Source organism: Lipophrys pholis, assembly GCF_963383615.2.
Source record: "Lipophrys pholis genome assembly, chromosome: 3".
NCBI lineage: Eukaryota > Metazoa > Chordata > Actinopteri > Blenniiformes > Blenniidae > Lipophrys > Lipophrys pholis.
This window is the reverse complement of record NC_137627.1, coordinates 11,141,665-11,168,193: the sequence shown is the minus strand read 5'-3', so window position 1 is coordinate 11,168,193 and position 26,529 is coordinate 11,141,665. Positions and strand designations below refer to the sequence as shown.

The 26,529-nt window shown below is 41.6% G+C and overlaps 1 protein-coding gene across 1 annotated transcript; it reads left to right on the top strand.

Annotated features, from left to right (window-relative positions):
• Window positions 1-288: 288 nt before the first annotated feature.
• Window positions 289-26,381, top strand: LOC308107258 (mitochondrial intermediate peptidase-like). Its single transcript, XM_080459509.1, has 19 exons — window positions 289-914; window positions 1,022-1,195; window positions 2,099-2,187; window positions 2,327-2,413; window positions 3,360-3,423; window positions 3,556-3,738; window positions 4,191-4,347; window positions 4,591-4,639; window positions 5,002-5,062; window positions 5,262-5,314; window positions 8,074-8,227; window positions 8,354-8,431; window positions 8,732-8,939; window positions 9,611-9,720; window positions 9,875-9,949; window positions 10,608-10,724; window positions 14,022-14,143; window positions 15,034-15,107; window positions 25,244-26,381. The coding sequence occupies exons 1-19, from the start codon at window positions 768-770 to the stop codon at window positions 25,342-25,344; spliced, it is 2,103 nt and encodes a 700-aa protein (XP_080315635.1). The 5' UTR covers window positions 289-767; the 3' UTR covers window positions 25,345-26,381.
• The last annotated feature ends 148 nt before the right edge of the window (window positions 26,382-26,529 follow it).

Here is a 26,529-nt window from a genome sequence, read left to right as displayed (position 1 = left end):
GACTCAAGCTTATTATATGTTATTTAAAAAAAATGTTAAGGCTGTAGTAGTTAAGGCTGATTACAGAAATAAATATGTGACATTTAAGTATGAAACCCATCGACGGCTGCCAATTCTTTTTTAAAAATACAATCAACATATTTCACCAGCGATCATTTACGGGACGTGGATTTACAAGGAACGAAATATTAAAACTTATAATTGTTAGAAATCGTGTTTTTATAATTAATCCAAAATACGTACGTCTTTCGCGTGTGACGTCATCACGGCACCCTTGACTCTCTCTTCGCACTTTCGTTGGATTAAATTCGTTATTGTTTTTCCTATCACAGCAATTTAACGATGCTTAAATAATAGGTGCACCAAATTTGTTTTCACCACTCGATTTCTTCAGGATTTTCTCTGCCATGAAAGATAAGTTATATATTTCTATATATTTTAACGAATATACCGACTGCGACGCTCACTAGATTTACTTTGATAGACAGCCAGACAGATAGTGACCATGTGAGGAGTTTGTTTATTCATTAAACAGTACGCTTTATGATCAACACAAGCTAATTTTAGGGCTCAGCTTCTCCGACGAGAAAGGTACTTATTATAGGGACGCTTTCATAGCGGCTTAACGGATTTACATTTCCGTTTTGTGGGCAGCAGAGTGTCAATAAAGCTAAACGTTAGCATGTCCTCTACCAGCTCCTGTCAGCTGAATTAGCCTCAGTGGACATCAGCAAACAGGACAGAGGTAGGAGCAGGAGGAGCACACAATGTCCGCTTGTAAGAGACTGCTTTACCTGGTGAAACACCGGAGCCTGTGGACACATGTCCGGAGAAATGTCACCACATGGTCACAGGTTGGAGCCGCTTTCAATGCTAAACCTCACAGGAATCTGGATCCGCTGGAGAAAAACGTGGTTTGTGTCTCTAGTCGTTCTGTTCAGTCTCACAGCTGCTGTTTGCATTCTCTGTGAATGGTCATTGTGATTGCTTGACTTGTGCGCGTGTGACCTTCTGCTTGTAGGGCTTGTTTGGGGTGCCAGAGCTGACCTGTCCTGCAGGCTTCCAGCTCGCCACAAAGGCAGCTCTGAAGAACACCGAGAAGCTGGTGCAGAAAGCTTGTTCCTGTCCTCCAGGAGCTGAGACAGTGGAGACGTTTGACCAGCTCTCAGATGGCTTATGTAAGGTGGCTGATCTGGTGAGTTCAACACTACAACGTTGCCTAAAAAGACTATGATTTCAATCATTTTTACCTTACTGTTTTATTGCCAGTTAACCATTAAATATTTAATAAGCCCACACGTCAGAATTGTGTGATTGCTGCACGAGCATGGACTGTGTCAGTTGTGCTGATGTTTAAGCATATAGGGTTAGAATAGATAAACCTTGTCTTTCCCAAATGGACACAGAAATTATTCTTGGGGGTATGAACTCTCATTTAAAAACATATTCAAATAAACTTCCAGGATAAAGCGACGGCAACGTGCTTATGATGGAGGAAACAAAATAACTTTTGTAAGTGTTCCTCCGGGCCAGTGGGGCTCACCGCCGCCTGCCTGGTGGCAGTCATGTGAAGCAGTGACGGAGGGGGTGTTGGGGGTGTTTTTGGTGATAAAGTTGTAAGGTGTTTGAGGCGAACATGATCTTTTGTAGGCCTGATGTATGATACAGGAGACTTTTGTTCTAGAAAGAAATAGCAGAACACAGCATTATTGGTATTGATTAGGATGACTCTGACAACGAGGAACCAATAATACTTCATCAAAATGTTATTTTAGCATCCAGATTTTGACTTACAGAAAAAAAAAAAAGTTTGAGCTGGATTACAAGTTTACACATTTTTTTCACCACCAGGTGTCATTCTTTTCATTCCCATCTTTTATCTATGCAAATGTCAACAATGATGTTGTTTATGCTGAACAGAAAGCTAAAATATTCTGCGTCAGCTGAATAATGCCAAAGTATTGTTTATTTGCCTTTTAATCCAGAACAGATTGTTCTCGGCTAATCAGTCTGTAGCAGTAGAAAGACGTTGTTCTGATTTTGTGTGCAAGATATTTTCCTCGTCATTATTAATTTGATGCTTACTTGTTATACACAGGCAGACTTTGTGAAAGTAGCTCATCCTGATCCTGTGTTCCGTGAAGCTGCAGAGAAAACCTGTCTGGAAATCGGTACAGTTGTGGAAAAGTAAGAAACCTCATACTTAGTGTCGCCTTTATAGACGACCTTCACAGCTGCGACACAGCACGAAATCTCAGTTTGGAACTGTGTTGTCATTAAATGCACGATGCCCTTGATGGACGCTTATTTCGGCTGTACATTTCAGGCTAAACACTAATGTCGAGTTGTGTAAGAGTCTGAAGAATTTGCTGAACGACCCAGACATCGGAGCTCCGCTCGACCCGGATACGAGGTAACCACTTTAGTACTGTTTTGTGTCTACGACTGCTGTCAGCCCTGTAGAATGATTTCCAACCTACACTGTATTGCCTAAGGTATTCGCTCAGCTATCTATATCATTTGAATTCAGGGGTTCCAATCACTTCCATGGCCACAGGTGTTTGAAATAAAGCGCCTTTGCATGCAGACGATTTCTACAAATATTAGTGAAAGAATGTGTTGCTCTCAGGAACTCAGTGAATTCCAGCGTGCAGCAGTAATAGGATGCCACCTGTACAGTCGAGTCAAGTCCAGCCGAGAAATTTCCTCACTACTAAGTATCCCACAATCAACTGTTAGTAGTACTATAACAAAGTGGAAGTGATTGGGAACAAAAGCAAAATCACAGAGCAGGGTCAACGAATGCTGAGGCACAGAGGTCACCCACGTTTTGCAGAGTCAACACTTTCAGACCTCCAAACTTCATGTGATCTTCAGATTAGCTGAAGAACAGGGAGTAATGAGCTTCATGGAGGTTTTCTGTGGCCGAGCAGCTGCCTCCAGGCTTCACATCACCAAGTGCAATGTAAAGCGTCTGTGGTGTAAAAAGCTCAGTGCCACTGGAATCTGGAACGGTGGAGATGGGATGAATTGGAGGGGAGACTGCGAGCCAGGCCATCGACCTCTGTGTTACCTCACAAATGCCCTTCTGGAAAAGTGGTCAAAAATTCCCATAAACACTCCTAAACCTTGTGGAAAGCGTTCCATGAAGAGTTGAAGCTGTTGTAGCTGCAAAGGGTTAGACCGACATCATATTAAATCCTCTGGTTTAAGATGGGATGTTGCCAGAGTTCATATGCATGTAATGCAGGTCAGCAAATCCTTTTGGCAATATAGTGTATGTATGCTATATATGGTATCTATACTTATTATGATGCCTGTTCAGTCGTGGCTAATTTACAAAATGTTTGACTTTGCAGGCGGGTGGCGGAGTTGTTCATGTTTGACTTTGAAATTAGTGGAATTCATCTGGATGACAAACTGGTGAGTTGATCACTATGATGTCAGAACAGCTTTAAAATGCAGTTCTATGTAGACGACACATGAGCACAGTGTTGATGATGAACTCCTCCTGTTAGGCGTAACTTACTAACCTTGTTTCTTTTTCTCCTGCAGAGGAAAGAGGCCGTCAGCCTCCACGTGAAACTTTTGGATCTGAGCAATGAGTTTCTGGTCAGCTCTCATGTCCCGAACAGAATCGCAAAGTCTGCGATTCCTGAGCATCTACACCTGCACTTTTTAAAGGAAGGAAGCTTCGTTCAAGTCGGGGGCTTACATGCAGATTCCCCTGATGACTTGGTATGTGCACTATTTAGTCTGGTTTTACAAAAAGGTACCAGTAATGCCCAGCAGGTGGCGCCTTCGTTATATTTAAAAACACAAGAGTAGACGTGGTCTTTTTTTTTTTTTCTTCAGAATGATGAGAATGCGTTTGGAAATAATGTTTTACATTAGTTTTTACTTTACATTACTTGAATAAATAGAAAAAAAAAAACTACAAAAAATCATCATTGTGCGGAAGGAGATTTCTGTGTTGGACTATTTGAAATATCACATTTATAAATGCAGTTAACATTCATGTCATTATGTCATAATGATTTGTACACGTTTTGAAGTTCAAAAATCGCAATCCATTTTATTTTTTATTTTTTGAAGCCCATATTTGTTCCGCTTCTTTAACATCTTTTGCTCATAAGCTGATTGTAAAATGTGAATTCATGTTTGTACTGAGCCTCCTCCTCCTCTTGCAGGTGCGAGAGATCGCCTACAGGGTGTACCTCTATCCAAACACAGAGCTCATGAACTGTCTGGAAGAGCTGCTGAGGTGCAGATACAAGCTGGCCAAACTGGTGGGCTACGAGTCCTTCGGACACAGAGCCCTGAAGGGGACCATGGCCAAAACACCAGGTTTACACATGTTTTTTGTTTTTTTATACAGACATTATAGTTTTTCCTCATTAATGGTCGTCACTGAGGAGTTGTTCAATATCCCTCCTTTGCTTTGAATCTGATTTATAGTAATAAGTCATTTTGTTTTTATTAATTTACTCTTTCAGCTAGAAGATCTCTCTCATTGGTTGTGAAACAGTGATATTAATTAATTATATTCCGTTTGGATATTGCTTTACTCTTCTTCTCGCCTTTTTACAGAAACCGTGATGAGTTTTCTTAAGCTGTTAACAGACAAGCTGTCACACAGGTATTTTCCTCTTGTAAACGCTATATTGAGTGAACGTAGTGAAAAGGGCTCTGCTAAATGACTTTCTTTTTGACTCTTATACAGCCACTTAGTTATTGTTTAGACAAGTTCCAAATGTCTACACGGTGATTTTTCTAATGGAGAAATGTATTCCATGTGTGTAAGTATTCAAACCCTCAAAAAAAAAATGCTGGTCAGGACCAAGAAAGTGTACGAATGGCAGCATGTCCAGGGGTGCTTCACTGCCTTCAGCCAAATGCATGCTGGGATAGGCTCTGGCCCTTGTTGACCCTGAGTTGGTAAAGGTATTAATGCCTCCAGTCAACCCGACTTGTTTTGTTCTTCTTGTTTTTCCCCCTCAGAACAGCAAAAGACTTTAAGATGATGAAGGACATGAAGAAGAAACTCAACCCTCGTAATTCAGTGAGTGAACACCCCCCCCCCCCCCCCCCCCCCCACACACACACACACACATCAAGAAACACTTTAGCACTTTAGTATCACACTTTTATGTCCATCATTGTGTAATTGCTGTTTTTGGTTAACATTTACGGCCTGATGTAAATAATATTCGTTTAGTTCAGTGTGTTATCACCCATGCACACTCTCTGCCTTTGTACAGGAGCTGATGCCGTGGGATCATCCGTTCCTCAGCGGTGTTTTGCGTGCCGAACGGTGAGCTTGTGACTCTCAGAATATATATTATTCTGTCCGGTGTCATTTGATAAAGTCACACTGATTTGTTTCTTTGTGGTGGGGAAAGATGATGCAGGTTTTTAATTGCATCTCAGCTGTTTCTCAGGTTTCACATCTTACAAAAAAAGGTTAAGGGAGAAGCATGGGAGTCTCCTGGATGATCCCTCCAATCACAATACCGAATCAAGATAATATGGTTTTGCTTAAATCAGAGTCTTTATCGTTGGTTTGTGGTTTCTTTTTAAGTATTTGAATGTCCTCACATGACTGTTATCAAAGGCATTTGAAAATTCTTGGCCAAACTTCCAGTGTTTGTAGAGTGTGTAGTACTTCCTGACCTTTTCATGAACAGAACTCCTGGACCATTTATGATATGTAGACAGTTCAAAAACTCCCAGAAAGCAGAGAACTGGAGCTTTGTACCCGTATAGATATCATTATTACTTCCTGCCTGATTCATCAGCGTGTCAGACATTTGTAACATTTTTGGCTGCATTAGGACAAACATACTGGATGTATTGCAGTCACTGAGTCATTGTATTTCATCTTAAAGTGCCACATGGTGTATTTCATTCCCGGAAACCATCACTGATCTCTTTGCACAACCAGTAGTAAGTGCTAAAACTGGGGTTTTCCCACAATATTATTAAGAAAGTACCATAACTTTCTTATTATTATTTATAACGTCAGCATTTTTTGGTTCACAAAAAACTTTGATCAATAGTGATTTTCATCACATTTGACCACTTTGGTTTTCCACCAATCAGAGTGACGAGCAGGACCTCTGCTCCTCGACATCATAATGTTTTCTAATCAAAACCAGATTGAGTTTAAAACACTTTGATGAATAGAAAAAAAAAAATCAAAATGACAATGCATGATTTTTCTAACTAATAAACGTATCTACAATTTTGAAAAGGGAGGTTTTAATCTAACTGACTGGACATTTTCTGTGTTTCCCGTTGACAAGAGAAAGACAAAATGCAGGTCTGATATGAATATTGTCTCAAAAAAATTATTATTTGAAAATATGATTTAAACATTGTTTCCATAATAGTTCATAATTTAATCATCAGAAAAGCTTTTTGTTAATGTTACAAAATAGCCACATTTTTACACCATGAATGGAACAAAAATAGACATTAATTTTACTGGGAGAAAAAAAAAAAAGTTTTAAAGTATCCATCCATCTTCTACACTGACGAATCAAACTTGGCATCGCAGGGTGAAGGAGTTGATGCCAGCTGGCTCTGGTCAAGGCAGGGTACATCAGTCTGTCACAGGGCAAACACAGAGAGACAGGTAACCACACAAACACATATTCACGAGCTATTTGGAGTCGCCAGTTTCTGGACTGTAAAGAATCAAAGTCACCAGACAAAACCCAGCGCTCAGGGAAGACATGCAAACTCCACATGGAAAGACCTCAATCTCAGGAATAAAACACGAGCGTGCAGTGACCGTGTTTAATACGACCACTAAGTGACCACCACATTATGTGTGTATGTTTGCATGTTTTAGTACGAGCTGGTCAAAGTTTTCCGGCCTCCCGAGGAGGAAAGGTGCGATTGTGATCTTCGTACTCACGTTGACTCCCGCTCAAAACTTTTCTTTCTCGTGTTTGTGGTTTGGACTCAGCCAGTTAAACAAAAGGGGACAATTACATCAAAACTGTTTTGTCCTTTGAGCTTTGAATTGAAAAGTCTGAATTTGCAGTGACGTATTGCCAATAACAGCTGTATCGCCCCGTCTGTACATCATTTATCTTTCTGGAGCAGATCTCCAAAAAGGTTGGGACAGTGTGTAAAAAGTGATTACTTGAGCTTCAAAGTGTTCAAACCAGACATTTGTGAATGTGTGTGGTCGACGGAATAAACTGAGAGCCGGTAGCTGTGTTTAGCAGTAGACTGTTATTCTTCACTGAGAGTACACAGATGTGTGGTTTGAGGTAAATGACCGTTTTCATTTGGTGGCCTTTATCTCAAATGCCTCAGCAGCATGAATGGATCTCTTTGAGGCACGAGTGGCCTCCGGGAAGAAACGAGCCCACCAAGCCCGAACAATCTGACAATTTAATCCCATCAAGGGGTGATAAAAAAAACATTTAACAGGCTCTTTTCTTTATCTGGTTTTTAAAATTGACTTTGTCCCTTGCTGCTAAACAATAGTATCTGTGGATATGAAAGATTTCTGCACAACATCCCAATTTATAGCCAATAAATAAGAAATGGGAAGAAACGGCAACATTGAAGTACTCATTGTTTGAATCATTAAATGTTAATCTTAATGTGTACCCATATTTTGTTATTTGATTACTACGAAACCACAGTGGATGTATATCCATATATTTTGTACATTGTTGCGTTCTCCATGTATTTTAATCTGTATTATGTTTGGGCATTTTGTACATCATTTTACTGAAATAGTATTGAAAAATATGCTGTATAACATTGCTGAGATTAAACAGCCAAAATCTTTGAAAATGCTAATATCCCGTAAATTTTTATGGGCACATATTCAAAAACTCTATGTGATATCTCATCTGCTTTATGTTGTCGTGACAGTCGATGCAGAGAAAATGTTTTTTTCAGACATTTTAGTTTAAAGATTAGGCTGAATCTGTCTGTCTGTCAATGTCAGTTGAATTCACTGTGATCTGCTGTCTATTTTCATGTTTTGGGCATATTATATGAGATGCAGCAGATTTGTGATGGCGACATCCTGGTTTGTGGTGGCAGGTTCAACATAGAGCCCAGCCTGTACAGCCCCTACTTGTCTCTCGGTGCCTGCATGGAGGGTTTGAACAACCTCTTCTCTCAGCTCTATGGCGTCTCCCTCATGTCTGAACATCCCAGCGCAGGAGAGGTGTGGAACGAGGATGTCCGCAAACTGGTAATTCAACATCCAGAGTGGAAAAAAAAAATAAAATGTTTTTTTCGTGCCAAAGAGGCCTCATTGCTTTAGTCATTTTCCTTCATGGACTATTCAGACGCTGTGTTTTATGTGTGATCACTTCAGGCTGTGGTGCATGAGACGGAGGGTTTACTTGGCTATATCTACTGTGACTTTTTCCACCGTCCTGATAAACCTCATCAGGTATGAACACACACACACACACACACACACACACACACACACACACACACACACACACACACACACACACACAGTTCACTGATATTATGAGAATATATTGCATTTTTCCATGCACTTCCCTTTTCTCTGCATCAGGGTTGCCTGAGTTTGTATTGTGCTCACAAGATGTGTATTGACTGATGTACTTTGTCTGAAAGCGGAGTACTGGAGCGTAAAAATAAACAGCCAATTATGTGTGTCTATGCTGTTTTATTAACTGCTCTTACACGTCACTATTCCGGTCTCTCCTGCTCCTGACAGGACTGTCACTTCACCATCCGCGGTGGCCGCCGGTGCCAGGAGTCGGGTCAGTACCAGCTGCCGGTGGTGGTGTTGATGCTGAGCCTTCCTCACCCCACCAAGAGCGCGCCGACGCTGCTCACCCCCGGTATGATGGAGAACCTCTTCCATGAGATGGGGCACGCCATGCACTCCATGCTGGGACGCACCCGCTACCAGCATGTCACAGGTATGACCCGAGCTCACCTGAGTGAAGCCTGAATCATGTGCACCTTTCAGAATGAACTACTGAAACGTGATCTGCTTTAGAAAAGTAGGACAGCGCCCGAGATGGGTGTTTACTTCACAGAGGATTTCACAAAGTAATGACAGTAAACAGATGTAGGAGGGGATTGGTGTTTGACATTTTATGGGCGCGATCTCAAAAAATGACAAGTATGCTGCTCCAAATGGTGCACGTTGGAATTATGGGGTTGAACAAAAATAATGGTTAAATGCTGTTAGATATAAGCCCTAAGGTCGGGTTTGAATGATACTTTACTTCCAGAGGTGTCATTTAACATGGTTGGACTTGTCAGATAAAGCTGATGGATACATTTTACATGTAATTCAAGACCCACAAGTATTTATTCTCGCCTAATAACAGTGTCCACCATTGGCTTTTTATTAAGGTACACTGTGTTTACAACGCTTAATAATCTTACTTAGATTTTGGTATTTTGGTAAAGCTGTTGGTACTTAATCACTGTAGTCAACAATTTAATTCCACCTTTAGCACATTTGTGGGAAACTTATTGTCCCTTATATTTGGACTGATGATAGTTATCGTACAGTGATGGTTTTGTCTGTAGTTTATTTTTATTTTTTTTACCTTAATGTCGTTTGTTGTCTCTCCTTTAGGAACCAGATGTGCAACTGATTTTGCAGAAGTCCCATCCATCCTGATGGAGTACTTTGCCACTGACTATCGAGTCATCAGTCAGTTTGCACGTCATTACCAAACGGGACAGGTATACTTGAGTCCTCATCATGAAGGCCAATTCGTACCATTGGTAGAGAAGTACTCCCAACATGCTTTATGTTGGCTGTGATGTTACAAACTATACTTAAGTAGAGAGACCGTTTCTAAGCTGAGAGGTTTGTGTCTGTGCATTCTGTCTTCAGCCTCTCCCTGAGACCATGGTGGCTCGCCTGTGCGAGTCGAAAAAGGTGTGCGGCGCCGCAGACACCCAGCTGCAGGTAAAATTACTCACTTACCAGTACATTTGCAATGTATTCATCACTTTTCAAAGTGTACACAGCTGCTCAAGCTTCCTAAAACTGCAGTCAGCAAGTTTAACATGCTTATAAGGAAAAGCAACAATTCATCACATTTACACTGTAATAGAGTGAGATTTGTCCTGGTAGTTAACTCATCCCAAAGGAGCGTTTGAGGTTTCAAGGTTACACAGTGGCGGTAATAAGAGTGGGAATAATTGGTTGCTATCACATTTGGTCAATGTTAGTTGAACACTTGCATAAAAAATACAGAGTGAGTAAAACTACCCAGAAATCTTTGATCTCCACAGTATAAAATGTAATTCAAACTTTAATTAGGTCTTGAGGTGCTGCACTTTTTTAAACATTAGTTAATTAAACTAGGAATTTTTTTTTGGTTTGTAATGGATGTGTGTTGCACTGAACGTTCCTTAGGCGATCGGTGCAACTCTTCTACTATTTAGGAAAGAACACACACACACACACACACACACAGGAATAGTGGCTCAGACAGTATCATAAACTGTAAAAAATGTACAGTGCCTGCCTTCTGTTTCAAGTTTGAAATGCAGTAATTACCTGTATTCACATGTTGCATACATGTTTGAATTTGTGGGTACATTTTGTTCTTGCTGTTTAGATTTTCTACGCAGTCTTGGACCAGATCTACCACGGTAAACCTCAGAACTGCTCCACCACAGAAACCCTGAAGAACATGCAGCAGAAGTTCTACGGTTTGCCTTATACGCCCAATACGGTACAACTCAAGTCTTTCTTTCTCACAATGTCAGTAAAATATTGTTTTCAGCAGCTTTTATCCTTCATACTTCTATCTTCAGATGAATTACATTTTTGGAAGTTGGCAATTTGTGTGCGACTCCCCGCAGACTCTCCGCCGTCTGCCTTGTTGATCACAGCACTAGCACAAGTTCAGCTTACCTTCTTTCTTTTCTCTTTCTCCTTTTGTTTCCTTTCCCTCTTTTTGTTTTTGGTTTTATATCTTTTACGCAGGCACAGCAGTATTTGAGGGATTAAATCCTCTTTTAGAAGCCTTGTTAAAATAACAAAGCAGAGGGATAGTTTAAATGGGCTCTCCCACGGGGAAATATTTGAAACTCTCCCTCTCAGTCCTTTAATGAAAAAAGCACTCGGTTTTCCCCACTTTTGCAGCTGTGGCTGAGGGGATGAGGCCAGGAGGCAGAAGAGATTCAAAAACACAGTCATAATTTAACCAGAAATGGCCTTCATGCAGCATTTACCCAGAGCTGTAATTATGTAGGGTGCCATCAGGAATAGAGATTACAGAACCGCTGCATATTCTCCCAAACGTTTCTCCTCACAGGAGTCCTCCCACTCTTCCCGCTTGCACCCCGCTTTGTAGTTTCTCCTCGTGAGGTTGAGGTTTATGTTATAGAGTTTCCCACCGCCGTTTGTGCTCTGCTCTTCAAACCACACTGGACGCTCTCGGAGACACTTTGCGCACACGGAACAACCGCAGCGAGACGCTTTGCTCATTTGAACTGACGATGATTGCGGCGCCCGGGCATGGAGCTTCGGCTCATCTTTGGATTAGAGCAAGTGAAAACAGATTTGTTTAGATACTTCAGTGACAGACTCAAACTCATTTTCTCTTTTTTGGGGGGTTGGGAGGGGGGGGGGAATTAGCCCTCTGATTCTGTCTCCCTCTGAACGGCCTCATGGATACACGGCTCAGGAAAGTTTCCACAGCAAAAAAAAAAAAAGAAGAAGAAGAGCACTTGAGTGGTTAATAGGTCAGGGAGAGTCACAGATTATAAACATTAGGGTGATGCTGACATGTATATAGTTTATAGAGTTTAGCTATCAGTTCCTGCTGTGTACCGTTAGTGGATCAGCTGTGAATAACACAGACCACATGCTCACCCTTGAGCTGAAGATAATATTTGGAAATAAATGGCAGAAAGAAAATGCTCTGCTTGCTGTGTTGACATTTCTCCAGTCAGCTTGTCTTGGCTCTCATGTTTGTGTCTTTATGGCCCTTTCTTTAAAATGTGTGTGTGCACACTACCTCCACCAAGTCCCGTACAAAACGTGGGCATCACTTAAATTCGGAAAAAACAAAGAATCTTTTATCTCCCTGACAAGAATAACAGAAGACCAAAAGAAAAGAAAAAAAAAGTGCTTACTTTGTATCCACTGTATTTAAAAATCAAAAGGAAATCTCACACTTGCACTCTGTTAGAGCGGTTAACATTAATCATCTGATGTGAGGTGAAGGAATTGAAAACAAAGAGCAGCTTGGAAGTCATTAAAGAATTTTCATGGCACCTTGTGATTAGCGCTTAAAGCATTTAATCAAAGACTGACACATAAAACCAAAGAATTCTTCAATAGCTGCAGATTTGTTTCCAAAATATCATAAAACCACACAAGAAATACAATAAAAAGGGTAAACAAAATATTAAAACCAAACCAAAGCACCTTTTTTGGTCACTTTTGTAATTCTAATACATACGTTTTGACTGCATTTGTTGCCATATCTTCTGACTTTTGTAATATCTGGTACTTATTCAGCATTCCTGTTGATTTTTACGGTGCATGTTACAAAGGTAGACATGTGGAAGTCCTACTAACCACCTTAAAGTCTAGCTCGTAGGCACAAAACTTTTTTGTTAGTTACGGTTTTAAAAGGTATGACTGTCAAATCCGGTCAGCAACAACAACTTTGTAGGACTGTGAGGGTTAAACACTGACGCAAATCTACTTGAACTGAACTGCTGAATTGCCGCTGGGAAAAACAAACTCAGCTTTTTTTCTTGCTCATGGTTTTGTGAGCCACAATGGATCTCAGCACGACTGTTTGCCTTTATTAAAGTCTCAAAAGACCCAACAGAGACTTTTCAGTTCTCCATTTTTAATTGAGCCAAACTGGGCTGCAGAGCTCTCGTTGACCTGAGTAAAGATGAGCAGCCCCCAATTTAAACCCACAGTTTATTTTTTGATTATTATTATTATTTTCCTGCTCAATGGAATTGTCTTTGTAAATATTGCAGTTCGCTCAAGGTATTGCCTTATTGCACTGGACAAATACTCACCGTTTTGATCGACTTCACATACGTCAGGATTGACAAACCTTTTCTGGCTTCATGAACAATTCTGCTGAGTCATGTGTTGCGATCATCCTTCAATTGTGAAGCTCAATATTTAGTGGAGTAAATCATCGATGTACTTTACATGAACATGTTCCTGAATATTTGGAGGCGTCTTCAGTCTGTTATGGTTTCTTAAACATGACAGCGGCAGATTCTTCTAACAGGTTGAATGTTTGAGTGTTTGCCAGCTGAATTCCCCACAGTCCTCATTCGCAGGGATCATAAAAGAGCTCTTCTTTATAGATATGGAGAAGGGGCCCCCCTCAGGCATCGACAACGGAGAACAGAGGAGAATGGGGCTTTTTTACTGTTTAGGAATTTCCATGTTTTGTCCTTTTATAGAAGGACCTGGCAGGTAGTAATTTGAAGTTTTGTTATCAAGGGTAGTTAGAGGAAAGCTGTATTTATTTACTTGTTATATTTCAAAGGAGACAGGAAAGACAGCTTGTAGTCTTCAAAGAGCCTTTGGTATGTTAAGCAGCCACCTTTATTTTTTTTTTCTCTTATAATATCCACCCTCTGTGCTGCTTTGTAAAGAATAAAAATATTGAAGCTCTTTTTATTCAGTTTTCAGTTTGCTTGGATACTGCTGTGCCTCATTGCAAATAAACAGCAGATTAAGCGCCACTGTGCATGGAGGATTTAGCTGCGGCTTCTCTCAACATGTTTTACGAGCAAAATCATTTAAGACTTCAAAGTCTGCGATGTGACTCACACTCCACACACACTTCAACCAGCAAAGTCATTATTTTAAAATTTTCTCGCAACAGATTCAAAGTTCATGGTACTTATTTATCACTTTCTATTTGGTAAAGCGAGTCAGGCTGCTATTCTTTCACACAGAGTTTAGGTTACGCTTGCTGGTATCACGCTCATTTAAAAGTGTTTCAATGGTGATTTGATTGTTTTTATGTCCTCTTTAGGCCTGGCAGCTAAGATTCAGCCATCTGATTGGCTACGGAGCCAAGTACTACTCCTACCTGATGTCTCGGGCCGTGGCCTCCATGGTGTGGAAGCAGTGCTTCGTTCAGGATCCACTGAACAGGTGAGAACAAAGCTGAGGGGTTAAAGTTCAAGAACAGTGTTTTCTTTAATTCAACCTTTATAAACCAAGCATATTTTTTCAGCCTTCCCCTCTAAAATGACAGTTGTGGCACTTGCATCTGAAATATGTCAGACGGGTTCACAAAGTGAAGCTGTGTGTATTTATGGACGTATTTGGTGTTTGATTTGCTTGGTTTTAGTTGTTTGGGGCTTGAAAAATGGCTCATATATGCTTTTAACTGAGGTTGTTTGATGTGTAACATCATATATTTAAGTGATCCTCCATCATTTTGTGCTGTTTGTCGAGTTTACCATCTGCTACCCCAGTCAGGAGTCTCTTGGTTTTTTTAGAGTTAACTCGCAGTCGACGATTAGTCTGACACACTAGCATAGCATAAAGATGATTTATGTACACTGTACAGAGACAGGACGCCTCTCAGCAGGTCGTCTTCTCCTGCACGCTGTTCATGTTCCTCCTCACATTAGTGTGACATTAGTGTGAAACTCCTCACCTCAGCAGGTGTCTGCTGTGATTCACAGACACGTCCACATAAGCAGAGCCTTTCTTATTCCAAAGCTTTGTTTTGAAAGAGAAACTGCTGTCGGCTGAGCCCTGCACTATCGCCGCTCTGCTTCTCATTTCTGTGCTTTTCTTCTCCTCTGCTGTCTGCGTTTCTGCCTCCCCCCTTCCCTCTGTTTCAGTTCCACCTGCAGTCGTCAGATGTCTGCCGTCTGTCACCTGTCTGTTGTCAGCAGATTAAAAGTCTTGGCCCTGGGCTACGACTAGTGGCCGTGGCCGTGGTGGAGGGGTTGGCAGTGTGTGAGAATACAGGTGTCTGAAACCTTATCTCTCTCTCTCTCTCGTCTGTGTCCATCTTTTCTTTGATGAAGGGACATGGGTGAGCGTTACCGTCGGGAAATGCTGGCTCATGGCGGAGCAAAGGAGCCCATGCTGATGGTGGAGGGTGAGTCCAACGACCTGGCGTCCATTTTCAAAGAATAGTTTCCTGTTTATTCCAAAAAGTTTTTAAAGCACCTTCACTTGGACCTTTAGATCTCACTTCTACAACATCTTTACAAGGCAGCCGCCAAACAACACTCATTCTGCCTCACCACTTCTGGTGTCCTCATGATTAGAAGTCACAGTTTCCATGATCCTGAGTAAAACAGGGTGTGTCTAATTAATGTGACAGAGAGCCACTGGATGTGTTGTGACACGCCAAACAGCCCACAGGGTCAACAGCTCCTGTATTTGTTGTTTTGTCTCCTCGTTCATGAGGCAGAAATACATTTATAGATAGAAGTAGCCAGTTTAGCCACAGTTTTATCAGGTGTTCACAGCTATTCACAGCTGCCTCTGTTATGGTTTAGTCCTCTCGTCCACAAAGGCGCATATTTACCAATTTAACACACCACCTGATGTTTATTATCTTTGAAAACAAGAGATTTGTCAGTCCCTCGACAGTGTCAGTCCTGCCATTGGTTTATAATGTTATATCGAGTCGCCAACAACCATGCCAGACCATTTTTGATTTATTTTGAAAACCTTTTCCAAATAAGACAATCTCAAGTAATTTACCCTCAGTTAGTCTCTCAGGTTGGCCGAGACTGCCTTCAAGACAGTGGGAAGGGCCTAACAGCTACACTCCCCTGTGATACACAACCTTATATTTTACTGGCATGACCAGGTCTCAAAATTTATTCAATAAGTTTCCATAAGAATATTTACAGGCATTTATTTTTTTGATAATATTGTAAACCTTACTGACATCTCATAACTTTACCTGAAATGTGAAGTTATTAAATGAAATGAGATGGAGCTCAGGACTGAGGGCTGCAGCTTTTTTTAACATATACCACATGCCAATTGAAAAAATTATCCTCACTTAACTAAATGTATATAGTAATGTTTAATATTTGAGTTGGTAATTAAAATTAAACGTGTGCGAATAAACTGCCTCCCTTTAAAGGCGTATATTGAAACTCTGCTGCTGTCCGATGCCGCAAGTATTTAAAAAATATCGACTCAAACACAACTCAACCTGACCTTACAGTTGGTAAACTGCGAAACCAGCTGAATATCCATATTGTGAGCCATTTATGTATATACTTGTCACTCTGCAGCTTTTGACATATGTGCAAAAATGTGCATTGTTGACCAAAAGCTTTGTTTGGTTTGGTCAAAATTACAACTTTATTTGTGAATCTGTTAAATCTGGTAGCTTTTTTTCAGTTGAACTTGCTTGTTTGGCTGTTTTTGTCAAACAGAAATTAATCGGGTAATTCAATGTTGGCTGAAGTTACAGTTTATATGAAATTGATCCTTTGACTCCCGGGTTATTTGTTCCTCCTTTCTGAGCAGTTAGTGTGGCTCGTCTGGACAGAACAATAGAGGAGCGGGCGAAGACACACACACACACACACACACACACACACACACACACACACACACACACACACACACACACACACACACACCGGGTGGTAATATCATATGACATTTGGGAGTGTACTTTAAATCTCTCCCTCAGGGTCGCCCCCTCCTTCCTCCACTGGATTGTCCCTCTGACAGCTCCGAGCAGGGCTGCACCCAGCCTCTGAAATTACAACCAGCCACAGATAAGATCGTCCTTATAAGATCTACTGTCCAATTAACTGTTGTTGAACTGGCAGTATTTGCTTTTATGGTTCTCTTTGAAGCAAGTGTTACTCTAATTATAGGCCAGAGCCCTGTGTGTGGAACAGTTACCTCGGTCACATTGATCCCTCTGGCTGTCTTTTCCTGCCATAATTCATTGTTGAAGTCGAGCTATAAATTATCCATTCTGGTAATTATGCTCAGCCAAAGACATTTAGACAAAACGGAGATAAAATAAAGTTGTTAGTATGGTAGATCTCGTTGCACGTTTCTATTTGTGTCCTGTTCCATTTTGAGTAATCCTAATACAATTTATTCCATGAATGGAGAAATGCTTAAACTCTTCACATTTGTCTCGAAGGTTCATTCAGCCACCTCAGCAAGCCGGCCACACACTGTATATCTTCATATTCTCAACTCGTGTCATGAGAGCTGGAGTCGGAGTCATAAAACAGTGCATGTGCTGAAGCATTTAGTTCCTTGGTGTTCTTCTCTTGGTGTTCTTCACTTGAGGGGTGGAGAGTTTCAAAGCAACCACCTGAATTCCTGCTGGGGACTGGGAAAGGATTTGAAGTGACTAAGAATGGCCCATTTATATTCAGAGCAGTATTTAGAGAAGACGAGAGGATAGACGGAATCCAGACCCGAGCCATTATACATAATGCCTTCAAAGACCGCAGTGAATGGAGGTGTGCAACAATTCCCTGCCATGCTGGTAGCGAAGGTGGTGGCAGGGGCACGGGGGCATACAGGGAACCGGACCGGTCCAGACCTGGCCAGGCCCGTCATCGGCTGGTCTTTATCTGCGTGCCCCCCTGCCCACTGCTGGATGTTTCCCAGGAAAACACGGTGTTGAAATGTAAACCCAGGCATGAAATCCAGCGCAGCAGCATCAGGACGGAGCCAGTGAGTCAAAGAAAGAGGAAAGGAGAAGGTGAAAGGCGATCGACCGGCTGAACTGAACCTCACGTCCCGCCACAGAGAGGGCTTTCATGGCCCAGACTGTTCCCATAGCTGCAGCCGTGGAGCACAGAAAATGGATCTACCTGAGCTCAGTGGCTCAGTCCCAGCACCCTGCATGCACAGTCACTAGAAACCAGCGCAGTTCTCTCTACAATTCGGCAGCACATTGTGATAATATGTGTGGTTCCCTGTGAACTCCAGGAGATGCTTTGATACACTTCACAATGTATGAATCTGAAAAATGCTATTTACAGTCTAGTTCAATACAGACATGCTTTGTAGCTTCACTACTAATGCTCTAAAGGTTTATCAAAGGTGACGCCATATAATTGGAAGGGTAAATAAATTATCATCTAATCCAGTCAAATAATTAATAAATGATCATAAAACTACCTGTCCTTCAGATATTGAGACGACATAAATGAAAACTTTGACCCCTGAATCATAAAGTGAAGGGAAAAAAACTCTCCGGGTACTTGCTATAAGACGTGATTTAAATGTCATCAAAAATCAACGTAGTCTGGTTTAGAGATTTATTTTTTTGATTGTTGCAGTTGAAAAAAACCGAGATATTTTTGTGAATAACCATGTATAACCTAATTTTATGGTCATGCAGCAACACTTGAACCCCTTTACTCCATTTCATCACTGATAAGATTTGGCATACGTGCGACTTTCAGTCATAACTTGGCAGAGAAATGGAGCGTCGTGTCTGTATACCAGTCATTGTGTTGGCCCAGAGGACTTTCTCACTTTGACCCTCCAATCACAGACAAGATTAAGCAGACACATTTGTAACATGAGCTTCTCAGTATTTTCAAAAACATGCGCTAATATTGAAGGACTGCCAGATATTTGTGGGGGGGGAAATCACTCATTGCACATTTTTCACAATTCTACAGCCATAGAATCAAGATATATTGAATCTAAAGTGGGTTAAGTCCCCCATCTTGCATTGTCCATGTGCCAAAGTGTCCTTGAGCAAGACGGCAAACCTCAGAGTTGCTTCCAATGGTGTGTGGGCACTTGGCATGGCTGCCGTCATTGTGCGCATGTGCATGTGTGTGAACGTGACTGATCATGTACAGTAGGTTGCTTTATACTGCAAAAACTGATAGAAATGTGCGACATTAGTAAATATTGTATAATAATTGCAGTCAGATGTATATTTGACTAAATGGCCAATGGTTTCCTAAGGGTGGAAGAATAAAGGGGAAAAATCATCAGTTTCCTATTTTACTCTACATAAAAAACTACTTTTAAATTCAAATTTTATTCGGTGCATTAACATCAAATTGACAGAATCGCATCTATGTGGGTTTTACTTATTCAGAAAATGCTGCTTCCTTGAGTTGTGAGGAGTTTACCATCAAAAGCACTGCAGGTTCGCCTCCTTCTTTTCTTTTGTGAAGGTGCTTAATGAACAAAGAGTTTTGCAGTGCAGTGTTTGTCATCGCCCTTGTACTTCTTGCTTTCTGGGCCTGTCTTAAGTGAGGTTTATAGAAAAAGCTTCCTGAACTTCAAAGGCATAATTACAGAGGCAGTGAGCCCCTGCTTTGCCTCCGGGTCTGACAGAAGTAACTGCTTTTCACACTTGGACATGTTTCGAATACTTAAGAGGTGCAGCTACTGAAGCAGCCAGAAATGTGCACTCAAAATGTGCATTTGTGTACTCCTCTCTCACGTATGGAACCTATGCATATGTTGTGTCGGCGTGGTAAACACAGCCGGGGCTCACGTCACTGCACGCTGCAGCTTGTTCACATTTTAAATGAACAAATGCGTTGCATTGCTGGCCCCTTCCAAGTTTGAGGTTGCTGTAATTGGTCTGTAAAAGCAACTAATCAAATGCTGGGGGAACAGAGCCGAGCCGTGCGCACAGAGCCGGGATTACTGGATGATATAAAACAAGCAGCTTGAGGTGACTGGACAGAAACGCGTATTACAATGTTGAGTAGTGTTTAAATGCTGAAAACGTAATAATAATAAAAAAATTCAGGCGGTAGCAGCTGTGGTCAATCCTCTACAATGTTTAATTCTTGTCCCCAGAGCGGTCATTACCGAGACTCAGAGCTGTTTTGTCAGCCACAGAGGTCTTCATTTCACTGATACCCATCACCTCACCACCCTTATTGTAAATAAACAACTTCCTTCTCTGCAGGCTGTCTCGGTTGCGATGGAGGCAAAGAGAATTTGTTGTCATTGCTTCAGAGAAACAATGAGACACTGTTTTGCAGCCTGCAGTACCAAATGAACCGCTGTGAAACACAGAATTAAATATCTAAGTGTATAATTATGATGGGACTGTTTTATGCATTTATATCTTGGGGGAGGGAGGTTAGTATGTTGAAAAGTTAGAATAAGACTGAATGCAGGTTTAATTGGAGTGAAAATGTAGATTGAACAGCAACTTAAAGTGTTGCAGCCTGTTTAACAGCTCAATTAGTGGAAAAAATGGTTCTGATTTTCATGGTAAGTGATTTTCAGTTTCTGTTCCTCGGTGAGAACCACTCGGCTCTGTTTAGAGACTTCAAGTGTTACAAACAATAAGACCGTGAGAGGCTGTGAAAGTTACACTAAAGAGAAGCCTTCGTAGTTTAAACATTCCCACACCAGCTTAGACTAATTTGGCCCGGGAAGTTGAGTGAGAGGTGCACTTCCTTTCCTCTGCAAGTAATCCTGAAGTACCCTTGAGCAAAACCCCTCCACTGTGCGAGTTTCTCCAGTTTGCTCTGTGTCTGTTAACACCTGCTGTTTTACCCAAAACTCTGTTGGCCAAGTTGGCAAAGCGGCGCAGGGCGGCGGTAATGGGTAGAAAGCCGTGGCTGTGTCGGTACCATTAGGAGTGGAAATGGAAACTCTTAAATACGAGATGAGTCACATGAAAAGCCCCTGTCCTTAGGCCGTCCCAACAATGGACACAAAGCACAGCCTATGTTTAGCTTGACTCTGGTTTATCCTCAGCGTTCAGCCAGGAGGGAGCGTATACGGTCCTGCCTGCTGTAACGCTATCGAGCATGCAGAGCGCCTCGTTCACTATCCGCTCCGCCGAAGGGCTCCTGTTGCAAACCACAGGTGAAGGGCAACCTGTGTGAATCTGCAGAGTAAATATCAGCTGGCCTGGCTGCGCCAATATACAGTGAAACTCCTCTGTTTCTTTGAACTGTAATAATGTCTGGATTTATTGAGGTTTGATATAAAACTGATGTGAAAGGCAACAAATCCTGAAGATATTCTCTGACTTTAGTTTCTTTAAATTGAATTCTGGCACATTTATTGCCAAAAACAAGTCAAATGAAAACAGTACAGACTTTGTAGTGCATAATTGGAAGTTTCTTGTTTTGAATTTGTATACTAAAGTAAACGATAGATTTGGCAGATTAGACCTGAAATAATCACCTAATGAAGTGGTGCTATTGAAACCTTTCACTAGAGAAATACTGGATATGTAAACGTCAGAATGACAATTATTAATTGTGTGTGTGAGGTGGCTGAGTAGCATGTGCTTCAGCAGTGTGTTGCTACTAATTTCCAGACTCATTTGGTTTCTGGCCATAAAGTCCAGAATAAGTCTGGTTATTGCATGAACTGCTACTCAAACAAGCAACTTCACTCCGTTTTACTTGGGAAAAGTCCGTTGAAGTGGTTTTGCTTAACGACAGTTGTGAATGCTGCAGGCTTTCATCATGCGACTTATTGGGCCCAAGTTAGTGACTCTGACTTTGACCTAAACGCTCCACCATGAACTGCTTCAACATGTCGCCACTGGATACTTTCTCTTGAACATGCATCAATCGGATTCTCACTGCATCTATTAAAAGAGAAAATGTGTTTGAGAATCACAAAATATTCCAGTTATTGGATTCCTACTTGTTATCTAAAGCTCTATAGCCTTCTTGTCTGTGTTTTACAGTTGATTCTGAAGCTTTTTCACTTTTTCTTCCTCAGGGTTGTCAGCTTTAGTGTTTTGCCCCTATACGGTGTGCTGATTTTACCCCGTTGGCCTTTTTATTTTTCTCCTCCAGCCCCTCCTCTTTGTGTGTATCTATAAAAGCAGCTTCAGAGATCAGATCCTCCTCCACAGTGTTGTTATGACTCTGAGGTTATCTGTGCATTCCTCTCAAACTCTCCCAGGGATCCGGGGCTGAGAAAAGGCTCACTCCTCGCTGCTTATTGTTCCGCCTCTTGTCATCTGTGGTAAACACTGTGTGAGCAGCGAGTGCTGACACCGTAGCCTGCTGGTGGTGAGAAGCTGGGAAGAGGGCCATTGTTTAGATCTTTCACGAGCATGTCTCCTTTTTTTTTTTTTTTTTCTTTTTGTCAGCTTACCGTATTCTCTGTCTCTCACTCCTCCGCCTCCTCCTCCTCTTCTTGCAGTCTCTCATCGCTCTTGTCATGTGGACTCTGCTTGTTTATCGCCACACCAGCATGTGGCCTACTTCGGCTTTCCCCATTGAATACACAATCGGGAAATGACATCTGTTAGTGAAAGTGGTGTTGACGATTCCTCAAGACTGTGTCACACCAGTAGCCCACAGCAATGTTCAAACACGTACGGCCCAAATCAACAAGTGTCACATCAGAGCCGGTGTTGGAAATGACTCTTTTTCATTCATTCGCCTTTATTTACTCAGGAGAGCCACATTGAGCTGTCCTGGCAGCAGTGCGTAAAACAAGTTTACAGTATCAAAATAATAAAGTAAAGTTTTAAATTAACATATTACCGCAACTCCACTACTTTTGGTTTTGATGTGCTTCTGGGGATCTACTCGACTGTCTTTTTTTTTTTTCCTTCTTTTTTTTCTTTAATTCAACCTGCAAATAAGTGATTACTGTTTTTAAACTATCACCGCAAATACCATTACAGAAGCCTTTGTCTGGTTTGTACCTTTTGTTCATGGATTAAAACAAAATAAAACAGAGCTGTCTCACTCTGTCCTCCCTGAGGACACTGTTCAATTTAAACATTGGCTTACCTTCATGAGAGCTGTCTGCAAGTGAAAAAAAATAAAAAAAAACAAGTCCCTAAATCCCCTTGTAACCTTACTTTAGGGGATTGTTTTCAAAATATTTCTTTACACTCAATGTAAAGTAGAAAAAAATACTTGGCAGGACTTTTTGGTGTTTGCAGCGCCGCCTCTGAGTCATTAGACCTGCACATGCATGAATATTGGACTGAATGTAGCATCGCTCACCTCATGTAGCACTATGTTCAAAGGAATGACATTCAGTTCTTAATGACAAGAATCGTGCATGTTTTTATTACTAATCCAACATGAAATGTAATCTAATGGGCTCCAAGAACATCTATGGACTAATGTTACCGTCCATCACTGCAATTGGTTCAATACTTTAAAGAGGTCTTCAGATGACATGGACGTCAGCAGTGGCTCCAGCAGGAAAGAAAATCGCAGGCTCTTTACGTTGGTGCCATCAGTCATGGCTGGAAATCGTGGCTTTCATGTGGCGTCCCCGTTCCCAGGGATCCTGCAGCCTTGTGGCTGCCGCATGTCAGAAGACCCCTGTGTGTTGGTATCGTCTTGTAGCCGTGGGGCTAGGTGCACCCGGTGGGTAAGCGGAGACGATAATCCCCTCTCCGGTGCTCTCATGCAAGGCTGAGCCAAAAACCTGCGCTAAGCCTCGACCTGCGGAGATGATAACGGGGCGGCAGCAGCAGCAGCACTTGCAGCCTCACCTGTGTGTGTGTGTGTGTGTGTGTGCGCGCATGTGTGCGACTGTCCATAACCTGATGTATGTGTGTTTGTATTTTCATGCTTGCTGTGTGAAACTCTCCTCTCCATGCCTGTGCGGACGCGCGCACACATGCTCGCTGGAGGTGACCCATGCAGGAAAGAGGGGGAGGGAGCAGGGCGCCTATTTACATTGGCAGTTACACAAGGGGAAATGAACTGACTTCAAAGCGGGCGTGCCGCTGAACTGTAAAGCGAGCGAGGGAGTCCTCCACGCATGAGCTGGCAGACAGGCTCTCAAAACACACAGACATTCCCAGGCCTCGCTCGCTCATATTTGCGCCACAACACTAGCCCCATTGGAGTGTAATGAGAGTCTTTGTGCATGTGTGTGTGAGCGAGTTCCGTTTCACCTCCATAAAACCTGCTGAAATGTACACTACACTTATTCCTGTTGTTTGAAGTAGAGACACGTGACGTCTCTACGTGCACTGTAAAACATTGGCTATTAATACCCAGAAAAACAAGTTTTGATTGTTGTTTAGTATCAATCATATCTGTCACTTTATCTGTAACTCGGACCCGTTTTAAGTACTCATCAAATTATTTACTCACAGATAACTTCAGAACTCTAAATAGTAATGTGCTCTTTCATTATTGGGAATTTAAAAGTGCCTAAATTTCTGACATGATTTTGTCGTCAACCCAAAATAAGGTTGTGGTCTTTTCCTTTTCTTATTCTGACCGTATTTTACCAGAAAGTCCCATTTTGTTAAAATATACGAGTGTTTGACTTGATCCGTCATGTTCATCCACTTATTCAAATGTGCAACACGTGCACCTGCTACCTCAAGCTGCAGGAGTCGGTCTTATAACCTCAGCAGGATTTTAACCCTCAACCCAAATGTTGCGCTGCTCACCTGCTAAACTGCCTTTTTTTTTTTTATGATGAGGTTGTTTAGAGAAAGACGAGAATCCCACTGCTTTTCTTCAATTTTTGAAGTTTTTGATCTGTTTGTGGCTAAACTACCGGCAGGATCACACCTGAAGGCCAGTGGTAGTTTGGTTTGGAGTGAAAAGGCCAGTTCTCTAATATTAATACCAACAAACAACCACTTTCCTCTGAAGTCGGTGCTCCGAGGCAACAGAAATGATGTGATGTCTGTAATAAAAAAAAGTTTTATAAAACAATTGAAAGTGTTAATCTCAAACTGTGTTTGTGTTTTAAAAACTGGTTTAAAAGACTGAAGGACTGCTGGTGTGTCGGCTACAACCACAGTGGGCCTATATGAGCTCCAGCCCCTGGTTAGAGGGAAATGTATATAGAATGAGCATCAATGTTCTCGGTAACTTTTTTTTTTTTTTTTTTTAGCTTATTAAATGTCAGAACACTTAAACAAATGAAATACCTCCTGGTGAGGAGAACTAGCTTGGGACTAAAAGGAAGCAGCAGCTGCCAGTGTTTGATATTTAATATTCCATTGTGGCGTTTTGTGATGTACACACCGGATCAGGAGTCGTGTGAGGAGTCGTGTGAGGGGTCCCTTTTGAAAGACGAATTTTGAAGATAAAAGTCCCGATTTAAACAGATTTTGCTCCAGAGTGCAGACTTGACCTCAGGCTGAAAATATTTAATGATCAGTGAAACCAAGCTTTTCCTGTCCGGCTGACATGAGAGGGAACGATGGAAAATAGAAAACGAGTTCATCCCAGCGTCTCTCCTTTGTATTTTCCTTCCTTCGGTCTACAAAGCCTGTTGACACCAGCTGCTCGGTGTGGGTGTTTCTTCACATTTCTTTTTTCGTGACAGGCATGCTCCAGAGGCGACCCTCTATCGAGGACTTTGTGGACGCCTTGGTGTCTGAGCTCAACCCCAACTTTGAGACCTTCCTCATGGACTCCGAAAGCTGAAGGTCGGCTGCATGAAATACGGACTTTACAAGGCAACGAGTGGGGAGGCAGAAATAAATGCTGAGCCGACACGCAGAGAGAGGCTCCTCTCCTAACCGGCGACTTCACTCCGTCTGTAAGCGAATGATCAACTTTTTTTTTTACCGACAGTCTCTTTTCTTTTAAATCCACATTAATTTAATATATATTTGTATCCCTTCCTCTTGTCAATGAAAGTGAATGAAGTTAAGAATTAAAGACTTTCTATCAACTTTGAAATATTGTAATAAACTCCAGATGGTGTTATCTCCTATGTCCAGGCCCTTCTTTTAACGCTTTCCTAACGTGCTACTATTGGTTTAATTTCCGCAACCGTGCATTCACTTTTCCCTCCTTCATGCCCCGGCGCTTCAAACTTCAAACTTCAGTTTCTTTTCAGTCTTCATCACTTCATTGAGCTGTTGCATTGCTGATATCCCCTCATTAAACGTCCAACCTCTGCTCACATAACTGCACCACATTGTTTTCCCCCGGTTAAATCAGCACGAGGAAGAATACTTAATCTGTCCTTCCTGTCATGTGCTCATTGTTTAGGCTTTAAATTAATGCTGCTCCATCTGTTTTGACTGTCGGGAGTTTTCAGGGGAGCGGGGAGGTCCGAGAGAGAAATCCACAGCTCGCCGTTGATTTTTTTTTTCAATGCACGGTCCAAAGTTGAGCTCCGTTCTGATCACACTATGACCTGCTGCAGCAGTCAGTTGTGTTTAAAGTCGTTCATGTGTGTTTTCTTTCACGCTGCGTTAGAGCCGTTCACTGTGAAGCCGGACATAATGAAGCAGTCCTTCACATCGTCAGGAAAACCACTATTAAAGGTACCCGAGCAGAAGTAGAAACTTCTCAAAGGATCAGTTACATTGTTTATAGCAGGAAATCCATTTTGTACACGTGTTTTAAAAATCTTATGAGCAAATCACATTTCTCAGATAAACGATAAAACTTACATACAACTGACACGATGAGTAAATGTAAAGCTGGAATTTCTTCTGTTAGAAGAATTTAAAAAAAAAAAAAAAAAAAAACCAGAGCAGAAGTTTTAAAGACTGAATCAAACTGTAGGTGTACTCGGTCGAGACGTGACTTTAGAAGGGGGGGTGGTAATGTAAATGATCAATCCATCTATATATTGAATTGTTTGTCCGATTCAGG

Excerpts from the sequence above, each read along its gene's own strand:
- LOC308107258 (XM_080459509.1), top strand. The coding sequence starts at position 768 with ATGTCCGCTTGTAAGAGACTGCTTTACCTGGTGAAACACCGGAGCCTG. Across the intron at positions 3,424-3,555 it reads TTCATCTGGATGACAAACTG|AGGAAAGAGGCCGTCAGCCT; the intron begins GTGAGTTGATCA and ends TTTCTCCTGCAG. Across the intron at positions 8,228-8,353 it reads ACGAGGATGTCCGCAAACTG|GCTGTGGTGCATGAGACGGA; the intron begins GTAATTCAACAT and ends TGATCACTTCAG.